General features: G+C 36.7%; 2 protein-coding genes across 2 annotated transcripts in view; one reads left to right on the top strand and one right to left on the bottom strand.

Annotated features, from left to right (window-relative positions):
• Window positions 1-12,277, top strand: part of LOC124299133 (PH domain leucine-rich repeat-containing protein phosphatase 2) — a 116,617-nt gene that overhangs the window by 66,419 nt on the left and 37,921 nt on the right. The window lies entirely within an intron of this gene.
• LOC124299148 (macrophage mannose receptor 1-like) lies at window positions 11,366-12,183 on the bottom strand. Its single transcript, XM_046752139.1, has 2 exons — window positions 11,728-12,183; window positions 11,366-11,636 (listed from the first exon to the last, which is right to left on the bottom strand). Exons 1-2 carry the CDS (start codon window positions 12,167-12,169, stop codon window positions 11,491-11,493), a joined length of 588 nt encoding a protein of 195 aa, XP_046608095.1. The 5' UTR covers window positions 12,170-12,183; the 3' UTR covers window positions 11,366-11,490.

The following is a 12,277-nucleotide window of genomic DNA, read 5'->3' as shown; positions in this document are numbered from 1 at the left end:
AGCACGATCTCATTTCTCGAATCGAACAAAGCTGAAACGTGTCGAAAAGTAAGTCTGTCGAAAAATGGCAAATTTCAGTATAATTCTCGTAGCCTAAAGCATACGATTATAACATAGGGAGTCAACTTTACGAAGAGGATCGCCGATGCGCGTAAAACTCGTGCCTAATCTGCCCGGAAAGTTGCGGAATCCCGGTATAAGATTATTTGAAAATTAAAAATCATGCGAAATCAATATTAAAAATCTTTTATAAACTATGAATAGTGGAGTAAAAATTTTAATCTATTTATAAATATATCCACACATTAGCTGTCATCAGGTTCAAAATTCATTCATTTATCCATTCCACAATTCATTCATTCCAGGTGTACGTTGTTTAAAACAGTGTATATGGTTGAAACTCGTGGATATAATTGAGATTATAAATAATTGTCAATAACCGTCTTTCGTCAAGGCACTATATTTGTTTATTGCAGTTTCAATATTTCTTCGTTCTGTATCGTCTCTTTTTGAATTTGGGCTTGGCTTTTGGAGTGTTGAATTTTTAATTTCATAGGTATGTCCTCGTAGTTTAGATTCACTTTATTATTATTAATTGGTCGATTTTTGATCGATTACGATTTCTTTTCAGAGAGGTAAACCTCAGCACCTTCTTCTTCCTGGAGAGACGTAGACCAAGCCACCTAATTTTCTTCTCAAATTTGCGACCAGGTGCCTCACTCCCTGGGTCTAACCTAATCCGATCGTTCCGTGTACAGTGAGCGGTTATGTTTGAATCATTACATTTGCCACCCTTTTGTGATGGTTAGGTTTCTCATAATTATCACAAACATCAGTTATTGTCATTGTCCATCATCCATACTCAAATTTATTACATAATTATCGAAAACTGCATCATGTCCACCGTTCTCTGCACATACCTCAAATTTCATCACGTTTTTGCATTATTAGCACTGGAAAGTTTGCCACACGCATTCTTCCACACACATTCATCCACTTGTATAAAATAATTAACAATCTTCTGGTTTTTCGTTATTCCGATTATTACAATCTTGTCCACTTAATAAAAAATTAAATCTAACTCACAAAATCGGCTTGTCATTGTTCTATGTCAAGTCCAAAGTAGAGGATGAAATCAATTTCATTGAGATTCATGCGAGTTAAATACATTATTGTATATATTTCTTTTTTTTTTGAATATCAATAAACTTAAATGTATATAGATTGCTTTTCAAATTGATTCAGGAAACTATGAAGTTTGATCCTTGCGTAAATTTAATCTATTATATGTACCTTTGACATCATTTAAATTTCCTGGATTACATAACACGAACGCATTCTTTCCAATCACTTTTGTAATCTCATATGGTCCCTGATATATGTGAAAAAACTTATGAGTTACTCCATCAGCTGCATTAGAGGGTAGTGGTACTTTTGATAGAACTAGATCATTCACATCAAGAATAATCTTTGTTTTCACTTTTTGTTGCTTTCGTCGATTAAGAAAGTTCTTTAACAATCTTTCCACAGCCATCATAATTTTAGTTCCATGATCCACCTCAATATTGTCTGGAAAAGAGATAAGCTTTCGAATTTCATTAACAGGTTTTTTACCAAAACACAGTTCTATAGGGGTATATCCCGTACTCCAATTGGTCGTTATGTTTAATGAATCCGGAATTTTTGAAATGTGGGTTGTCCATTTGGTATGCCGTTCCAAACACAAAGTTCCAAAGAGCCTTCCTAATTTCCTCATAACTCTTTTCGTTGGATTAGATTGAGGATGTCTGATACTTGAAAAACCTGTTTTTATTCCTGCGTCATTTGAAGTTTTTGTCCAACTATTTGCCGTAAATTGTGTCCCGTGGTCTGACAGAATTCGTACAAGTTTTCCTATTTTTGGTACGTATGATTCTAAGATTTTTTTCAAACTTATACGAGTTGTAGCTTTTTTCACTGCATATAAATCGATATATTTCGAAAAATTATCTAGCACAACTAAAATATACTGCACACCTCCTACAGATTGCGGTAAGGGTCCATAATAATCGATAGTTACTGATTCTCCTGGTCAATCAGATTGAATCATTTCATATTCTCATTCCATGGTTTTCGATAAAACTTTAACTCTCTGACACAAATCGCATGCATTTACGTATCTCTTGATATCTTTCGTCATGCCTTTCCAATAATAATTTTGTTACAAATATTGTAAAGTTTTGTACTGACCGGGATGACTTAATTTAGCGTAGGTATGTTCGATTAGTTTTGTAATTAAAAAACATGGTACTACTATTCGCCATTGGTTATTTTCGACTTTATGTTGAAATAATATTTCATTATGAATTTTAAAATGTTGATCAGACAAATTTTCGGACATTTTAATTAGTTTTTCAGATATCCACGTGTCTTTTCTTTGTAATTTCTTTATATTCTTGAAATCTCTAGTTAAAGTTCGATCCAAAGTCTTGTCATAAATAAGCTTATAATTGGTATTTACACTATTCACATTTAATAGATGAGAGTACGATTCTAAAGTTGATATTAAAAGTTTTTCAGGTTCTGAATCATCTGTAAATTTCCCTTCCGGATTTTTACTGAAAAAATCAGCAACTATATTATCTTTCCCTTTACAATATTCCACGTCAAATGAATATTCTTGGTGTAACAAGCTCCAACGTATCAATCTTCCATTTTGAAATGTGGTATTTTCCAAAAAGGTCGAACTTTTGTGATCGGTAACTATTGTCAAAGTTGCTCCTATCAAATACATTCTTAATTTACATATGGCATAGATTATTGCTAGTAATTCTTTCTCAGTAGTGGTGTAATTTATTTCTGGGTTAGTCAGACATCTACTAATAACTGCTATTAAATGATGATTTCCTTCGTCGTCAGTTTGATACAAGATCCCTGAAATACCTTCATCACTTGCGTCAGTCTGTAACCGAAAAGGTTTTCCTGGTACAATATGATGCAATACTACACTTGTCGTGAAATTTTCCTTTAAGTCTTGATATGCTTTGGCTAATTCTTTCGTCCACTTAAAAGGTACGTTATTTTTTAATAACATCCGTAAGGGTTTTAAGTAATACGAGTGCTTAATCCTGAATCGACGATAAAAATTACAAGACAAGATAAATCCCAATAATTTCACCGATTTTTGGCAAAATATCGTATTTCCGAATTTTAAAGTGAAGTTATGTTGAAGTAGTTTCCTAAATACCATGTCTAAATGTATCATGTGTTCTTCAAAAGTTGGCAAAGTGATCAATAAGTCATCAATGTAGCATGTTCAAAACTTAAAATAATCATTTCCAACTGCTAAATTGAGAGCTCTTATAAACCCACTTCCTGCTGTTTTGAGTCAAAATGGGATTCTGCAGAAATGGTACAGTTGTGATCCGTGTAAAAATGCGGTATATGGCCTTGACTTTTTAGCTAACGGGATTTGCCAGTATCCATGAGTAAGATCGATTGTTGTCGTATATTGTACTCCATGATGTTTTTGCAATAGTTCAAAAATTAGTAGTGGTGACTCATTATCTGATTCGATAACTTCATTTGAAAATCTTGCATCTAAACATATCCGACTTTGATTTTCTGATTTTTTTACTATTCTTGAAGGATTGCAATGTTGACTAATGGATCTTTCAATTATTCCCATTTCTAACATAATTTTTATCTCTTTGTCTACTAACTCTCGCAAAGCTAAAGGAATTGGACGAGTTTTTCGTACAATTGGATTTGGTTTAGTTACTTTGATTTCATGTTGATATACTTGAGTACATCCGGGTTTATTGGAAAACAAGACTTGATACTTTTTAAGAAGTGCAGAAACAGTTTCGATCTGTACATTACTGAGTGTCGTTAGACTATGCACGAAGTTTGAAGACTCTTTGAAAAAATTATGATCCTCTCCATGTATTAAAAATCTTTCATCTTTCTTTAAATTTTGAGATCTTTCTTCCTCATTTGTTCCTTCTAGCTGTTTATGACTACTGTTTATTTCAATGGCTTCAACTAACTTAACAAAATCATTTTCACGAGGTAAATTATTCTTATACATTTCACAATTGCGATGCTGTGTATCAACATCTTTATCATTAACAATATTATTTTCATCAACTATCAATTCAATTTCATTTTCGAAATGGCAGTGTGGTTGTTCATTACGAGTCAACACATCAACTTCACAATTTTCTTCACCAATAACAAGTTTATCATTTTCATCACTTAAATCTAATTCAACATTTTGCATATTTATTATTTGAATTAAAGTTACTTCGTTATTTGTAGAGGATACCAATTTATTTTGAGGTTCCAAATCAAACTACACCGTTGGTATACCGATATGAACACCGTTGACTTCCAACATACGATCTTTGTAATTTATTATCACTTCGTTTTTCAATAACCAATCATTACCAAGTATTATACGATTAGATAAATGTGGAATTACAAGACATGAATATTCTACAACTTGATTCGCCAAATGCAATTGTAAGAAAAATTGTTTTTTAACAGTTATAGTTTTTCGTCCAATAGCTGGGATTACCATTACTCCACTAACCGGGAGAATATCTGAAGTTATTGTTGTCATTAATCGATTGAAAAATTCTTCGGATATACATGTCACTTGACTGCCAGTATCAAGAAGTGCATGTATTTTAATCCCCAAGACAGTAACGCAGATATGTGGACGTCTTGGTACAGTTAAACTTGAATTTTTTTGGACATTTTTTTCAGTACCATTTACGTCATAAGATAGGTCCGTAATATAATCAAAAGGGTCACGACACGTTATTGGACCTTGATTCAACGCGCCGATAGTCAGTTTAAATTTTGTCGTTGGTTATTACAATTGTTATTATTATGATTCGCTGTTGGTAAATGATATCCATTCGACCTTTGATTTTGTCCAAAGTAAGTAGGTGGCGGATAACTTGTGTTGGGTGAACAAACACTAACAGCTGTTGGTACGGTATTTTGAAAATTTTGATTCGTAGATACCCCGTTACGTTGACTTATCTGTTGATATTTCGGTTGTGCGTTAATGTGACCTGGTTTATTGATTTCGCTGGTATTATACGAATTGTTGTTATAAGACTGTGAATTTCGAGGTTTTCCACGTTCTCTTTCTCCATAAGTTAAATCCAGCTGAGCTAACGCGGCTTCAACTCTATTATTATCGGAAAAATCAATTGCAACTAACGATTCCCCCACTTTAATCGGCAGTTGTCGAATAATACTGTAATTTATTTCGTAATCCGACAACTTGGCCTCAAATTACTGAGCTTCTTCGGTTTGTTTTAAAAAATAGGTTTGCAAATTATTTTCACTCCCTTTGAATTTACGCATCGACCAACGATTTTTTTTCCTGATTCTTATAGCTACGGAATAAAATTCTTTCAAAAATGCAGTTTTAAAACATTCGTAATCGTTAAACCTATTTTTTTTTCCATCACATCAAATTTTAGCTCTACCATTTAATGCACCACGAATAACTAATATTTTTTGTTCTGCCGGTACGTGTTTCACATCGAAATATCTTTCTAAATCGTTTAAAAATTCTCTAGGATTCGTGTTATCCTCCCCAGGAAATTTAGGTACTTTTATCTCTATTTGAAATGATTGCAATTGGTTTATCAAACCTCCTACTAACCTTCCTTCAATATTTTGACTTTGTTGAATTGGTTCTACTGCCGACAATCTTTCTACCAATTGACGTTGTCTATCATTTTCCTCCGTCAAACGTCGAATTTCCGCCATCGTCGCGTCCTGCTGCTGCTCATCACGCAAAGACTTGGCCAATTCTTTTTGTTGGTTAGCCCATTGTTGTCGTTCTAGTCTCAATTTGTTCAAGTCATGACCTCCTTCACCTCCAGTCGCATTATCTTCACGGTCTGAATTTGAATTTGTCGAACCAGGTGCCATGTTTTCATATTGAATATTTCGGCCGCTACGTGTAGTTTTCGGTCTAGAAACTGGAGTTCGTTTTACTCTACCCATGCAATTAATTGAAAATTCTCAATTCTATCTTGACCTCTTAATCATTCACACTTTTTTTCTAGCTTTCGAGCCTTCGCGTTGGGCGCCAATTATAAGATTATTTGAAAATTAAGAATTATGCGAAATCTATACTAAAAATCTTTCATAAACTATGAATAGTGGAATGAAAATTTTAATTTATTTATGAACATGTCTACACACGAGCCGTCATCAGGTTTATAATTCATTCATTCATCCATTCCACAATTCATTCATTCCAGGTGTATATTGTTTAAAACAGTGTATATGGTTAAAACTGGTGGATATTATTGAGATTATAAATGATTGTCGATAACCGTCTTTCGTCAAGGTACTATATTCGTTTATTGCACTTTTATTATTTCTTCGTTCTGTATCGTCTCTTTTTGAATTTGGGCTTGGCTTTTGGAGTGTTCAATCTTTAATTTCATAGGTGTGTTTTCGTAGTTTAGATTTACTTTATTATTTTTAATCGGTCGATCTTGGATCGATTACGATTTCTTTTCAGAGACCAACACGTAGACCAAGCCACCTAATTTTCTCCTTAAATTTGCGACCAGGTGCCCCACTCCCTGGGTCTAACCTAATCCGATCGTGCCGTGTACAATGAGCGGTTATATTTGAATCATTACAAGCTATAAAACTAATGTTCATTTCCCACCTAGAACTATATTTTTCGATTGTGGTAAAAAATGAAAATAGTTAAGGACTGAGCGGTAACCGGGACTAAAAATTTCTCTCAGTGTATCCACGGACAGTCTTACTTTGTTCCACGTCACTCATTCTCGCTCAATATCGTGTTAGATAATAATAATGGAATATTACATGGCAAAGTGTTACGTTGAAATCTATCCAAATACTGCAGATCGATGATTCATAGATTTCTCAAAATTTCTCTGAAACATGATGCATTTGAACAGCATAAGTTAGGGATTTTCAGAAGTTGTCAGTTACCCAGGGTTCGGTAATTAATGAGAAAAAAAAAAAAAAAAACAGACAGACGAAACTGCTTCATTCCGAGTCTCGCCTAGCTGTTCGATACCGTATGAGATGAATTATGCGGGACTTATTATCCACGAGAGCAGAAGATCAGTGAGAAAACAACTGGAAACGCGACAATTTACCAAGTAAGTATAACGTGGGGCGAATATAACACAAAGGATGGCGCGTACATCGTCCCGCCTTAATATGTAATTCAAAACGGGGTCTTAATAATTAGGAGAACTTCGAGAATTGCAGGATTGCGAACGTCTGTGTAACTGATGTAACGAATCAAAAGTGACGATTGAGTTGTGTAATTGAGTAGTCGAAATTACCAGGTGACAAGGGAAATTGGGAAAGTGCCGACGGACAGTTACGAAAAAAGAAAAACTTGTTAGAAATGAAAATTATCGAAAAGCCAAAGATGAATAAAAATTCTAAAAAGCCTTGCAGAATTGATGCGATGACGTTATAAAAAAAACTGATACAACCGAAGGTTGTCACTTATTTGGAATGTGGTTGTGGTAGAAAATGCGGGAGAAAACTACAAAGGACTGACTCAGACAATGAAATATGGCGAACTAAATTTATTAAGAGCAAAAACGTATTGGTATCAAAATGTGATTTGAGGAGTAAATAAGAGAAATGTGCAGCTTAAAATTGGAAGCGATAACTCGGAATGAAAACTGGATGCTGGTGTTGACAATTCGTATTCAAAATCTACAAAACCATCGTTGCCGCAAGCTACGCGAACTGATAACTCGAAATAACGCAAGATTGAGAGTCTGGATATACATCAAAGTTGTGAAAACTAAAATCTAAGACTTCGGTACTCGGAACTAAACACCAATTGAGGAAACATAGAAGCTGAAATAACTATTGAAAACCATAGAATTGAAAAATTGAGAATTGAAAACTACCAAGCTATGAAATAATACTTGACCACAAATTTTTACCTCCGGAAAAGTGAAGCTTAACGTTTTGAAACTGCTGTCGAGAATGTAGACTGAACTAAACTGCAATACCAAAATACCAAGAAATTTTGACAAGCTTTTCGGGTATTCCGAAGATGGTTCTAAAATCAGCAAAAATCCGTTGGAAAGTATATTCATTTAGACTGTAAGGAACTGCTTGTTTGAATTGTCCAAAACTACCGCCTTTCAAATGTTTTGATCCAGAAAAATATCGAGCGCGTAGAGAAGAAAAAAACTTTTTTTTTCAAACTGAATCCGAGTGCACGGTATAAAACATAACGACATACAAACCTGACTATCCAATTTGAATCGCAAACCGGATACGGAACTCAACCCGGCTCTCGTAACACCTAAGGAAATGTACAATTTTCCGTAATGGTGTGAGAAGCGCAACGATTCACGTGAGATGAATCGAAATGAATGAAGTTGGTCTTCAGCTGAGGGGGATCTTCAGGCTTCGTTTACAAAGCACGTTGAGCAATCCTGCAGAGGGATAAGAAATTTGTCTCCGATTGTTTCGTCCCTGGCGTCCGGGACGTTTGCCGGTGATTTCCGGGCTGGAATCGGATATTTTGGCAGGAAACGAGCGTCAGAAACGGCGATCCTGACATCCTTCGATCCGCAGTGACGAGATTCTCTATCTGCGATAGAAAAGGGTCGGAATTAGTCGACTTTGAGAACTTTAAGAAACCCGGATCCATTCGTAACGTGATCATCTTTTAAGACCAAGTTATTCTTTAGTGCACTGAAAAAAATTTCTTAGTGACGTAAATTGGTATTATGATCGATGAAAGCAATGGAAACAAAAATTTATCCACCATTCTTGATAAATTTAAAATGATGTATAAAAGTAAAAAATCAACGGATCGTGATTTTCCACGCGACTTGTAACGCTCATATTTTGCCACAACCTCTCTTTAAACTTAAACAAATTATTTTTCTCTCAAACACCCTAATATTTATGAATATACAGTTAGTTACGTGACTCGAAATCCATTAAAGTCACTATCAAAGACTGAATAACACCAATCTCTGTGAACTTTCACATTTACCCAACGTTTCGCCGAATTATCAATACTGATTTTGCGTGAGACGATTGGAACTCGATGAAACGAATCGATTTCGATCAAAGCCCCATGCCGGCAAGCATGCTGGAGTCGAGAGTTCGGAGAGCCAAAGCGAGCTTGACGTCCTGCCAAGAATCGTGTAAAGCTACCCAGGCTGGCAAACAGAGCTTGACGTATTGTTTGCACATGATTAATCGAACAAACGTAGCTCGCACCGCACTCCGTGAGTGTATCACGCTTGCGGAGTGCCTCATTAACTGCAGGTATACAAGAAATCTGAACGCGCGAATGAGGCATCTACAATGAGGAAAATTTCGTTTGTTACGGTGACTAGAAAAATTTAGTAAAACATGTATCGTTGAAAAATCTCTTTAAATATTGTTGGAATTGCGAGAAACGAGGAACGCCTAACCATTTTGCGCTATAGTCGATCCTTTTTTGGTTATTGCAACGCAAAATCAGTTTCTGAGGTTAACTCTACTTTTTTAGTCAAACAAGGCCTCAACGTCAATTTATCGTTGCACAAGCAGTGAATTTTCGCAACAGTCACAAGAAAAAATATAGCAACAGTGACAATAGTGGGAAAGAATAGTAACGGATACCAGACTTTCCGGTAACAGCTAGAAAACTAATTTTCATTTTCTACCTAGAACTATATTTTTCGATTGTGGTAAAGCATGAAAATAGAAATTTCTCTCAGTGAAACAGGCGAGTCCAATGTCCGGGCGACCAAAATTACGGGGTTAATATTTAGCTGCCAATTTCCAAGATGAAAGGGAAAGAATCCGCGTCTCGTCGCCTGACTCTTGACTCCAAATAAACCGCGCTCCTAGCTCGGGACAAACTCTCAAAGGGACTGAGAGAGTGAAAGTGAGCCTGCAGGATATCAGCCGGAATAATTACACCCGGTAAGTGCAGCCCGCAAAACTTCCAGAATTAGTTGCGGTATTCGCGATTTTTCTCGCAGCTTTCATATACAAATCCCATACCGTGTACCTTACGCCATCGAAAGTTACGGAGATCGAGGGATGGGAGAATTGGGGACGAATGACTTTTTATTGCTTGGTCAAGGATACCGTCACTTTGAATAGGCGAAGCTTGTAACGTGTAACGGTGATTCAGCATTATTACAGGTATTGATTCAAAATCGTCGCGTGTAAAGATTTAACAGGCGTACTTACTCAGATATGATTGACGATCTTACAACTCTCCAGGCTTTGCCGTCGACAAAAGACACGTCAAGTCGTTTTTTCCGATGAGTATTGATACCTCGAAATTTTTGCTAATTTCTTTCGTCGGAAAAATGACGAAATGTCTGTTTCGTGTATAAGAAGAATCTGATTTTTTTCGATATTCAATCCGGTATCCACAGAGTTTGGGCAACAGCTTGGAAAACACTTGATCGAACTTTTTCCGAACAAAACGCAAGCTGGGCCAGATTTGTTTACCCACGATAGCTAGAAATGATGAGAATTCAACAGCTAATATTCGATAGAAAAGTCCAATCGATGAGTTTTGCACAAGCGGTAAGCACTGATTACAGGAGTTCTGAAATTTGAGGAATCTTGATGTCTTAAAATTATTTACATGGTTATTCTCTGATCTGAATTCTGCTGCGGTTGATCGTTCACCTGCAATTGGCGGAATTGCCGATGAAAAACGAATAGAGGAAGCAAACAGAACGGGATAGATTTGTGTTTGCCCTTGAGCGAAAACGGACGAATAAAATTCCACGTGGAATTTATGAAAATTCTATGAGATTTTGGAAAGGTTTTCGACAAGTTTAGAAAGTTTCAAGCTTTTTAATCGCACGCGAATCGTTATTACGTCAGACTTTAGTATCTAAATTTGTTCGACTGTCGGATCATTTTTTTTTTTTTTTTAGGGTTTGAAGCATTTTGAAGTGAGATCCCGAATTCGATAGATTGTCTCAGGAAATTTTCAGAACAGAACAGAACAGAGTTCGCAAATTTTTCAACTGAGATTTCTATAGAAATACCGAATCGTTGATGAAATGTGTTTGTAATATGGGGTGTTCGTCGCATATCCCAGACATTTGGGATTTGTTTTATAATTTGCTGTAGTATCTTTTAGAAGAGCCAAATTTCACCGGGCGTTTCGACATTTGCAAGTACTCTTCGGAACAACGTGCAACATTTAATCGAAATGCACACGTGTGTTATCCCGTCGAAAAATTTCTTGAAAATTCTGTAACTGGAAACCGTAGTCTCGGAAGATTTCCGAGATGACGGAATTTCTGATTAAAATGACGGAAAGTAAATCGATCGACTTGTTGTTAAAATCCTTTCCGACTGTAACACCAACTTTTATTCGACCAATGAAATGACAAAATATATCGCAGTAGCACGCATCTAAGATTCCGTTATCAGCTAATTAATGGTTATATTCGCGAGTCTACACGCTCAGCAATTTTTCACTCAAATCCCAATCTCGCATACGAAATATTCGATTCCTTCGCACCAATGGTTGTCCAGTCCTCGAACATTTTTGAACATTGCGGCACAGTAGTAGCCTTGACCGGCAGGTTGAACCGATTGCCAAGGTACAGTCGGCACGGGTGATCCTAAATAACCAATGGTCGAAGACATTACACATTATCCGACTCTGTGTTTGAAAATTATCAGAGGCCATTGAAAGTTTCGTCGTTAACTTACCTGTCCTGACGTCCACCCAATTCCCGGATACGTCCTCGCGAATTCCTACGTGGATCTTATCGCCGGGTGATAAGAGTGACCGAACGACGTCGAACTTGCGCCAGGAATCAGTCACCACCAAGTTTCCGCCCTCGTCGACGCATTTCTGCGCAGCATTTCGCCACGTCACCTTTTCGTCACGATGATACTTGAAAGCTGCTCCGATTTGAGGAAAGCTCGTATAACCGACCGGTAGAGTCTCGGTTCCGACCTTCGGCGACGATTCAGTCACAGCTGGACTTGAAGTCGGAGTTACGTTTAGCCCCGAGACAGCCAAGTTTTCCGCGCTGGACAAGTTCGGATTTTCCGACTGCACCGCAAGACTTGAATCCAAATTGGCGATACTCGCGGCTAAAGCTCCCGGGACGACATGAATCCACACGAGCTGTATCGCAGGCAGCATGTAAGAGATCAGAGGTGCCATCTTTGCTTCCGACTGTAGCTTTCCAGACTCACTGATGCAATTTTATCAGCTTTCAACGCTATTTACGTAGCCTTGCGGCCTGATATC

The sequence above is a fragment of the Neodiprion virginianus genome, chromosome 2, assembly GCF_021901495.1.
Source record: "Neodiprion virginianus isolate iyNeoVirg1 chromosome 2, iyNeoVirg1.1, whole genome shotgun sequence".
Taxonomy (NCBI): Eukaryota; Metazoa; Arthropoda; class Insecta; order Hymenoptera; family Diprionidae; genus Neodiprion; species Neodiprion virginianus.
This window is presented reverse-complemented; position numbering and strand designations above follow the sequence as displayed.

Coding starts and splice junctions, on each gene's coding strand:
- LOC124299148 (XM_046752139.1), bottom strand. CDS start 12,169: ATGCTGCCTGCGATACAGCTCGTGTGGATTCATGTCGTCCCGGGAGCT. Junction 11,637..11,727: donor TTGGGTGGACGTCAGGACAG/GTAAGTTAACGA, acceptor TTGGTTATTTAG/GATCACCCGTGCCGACTGTA.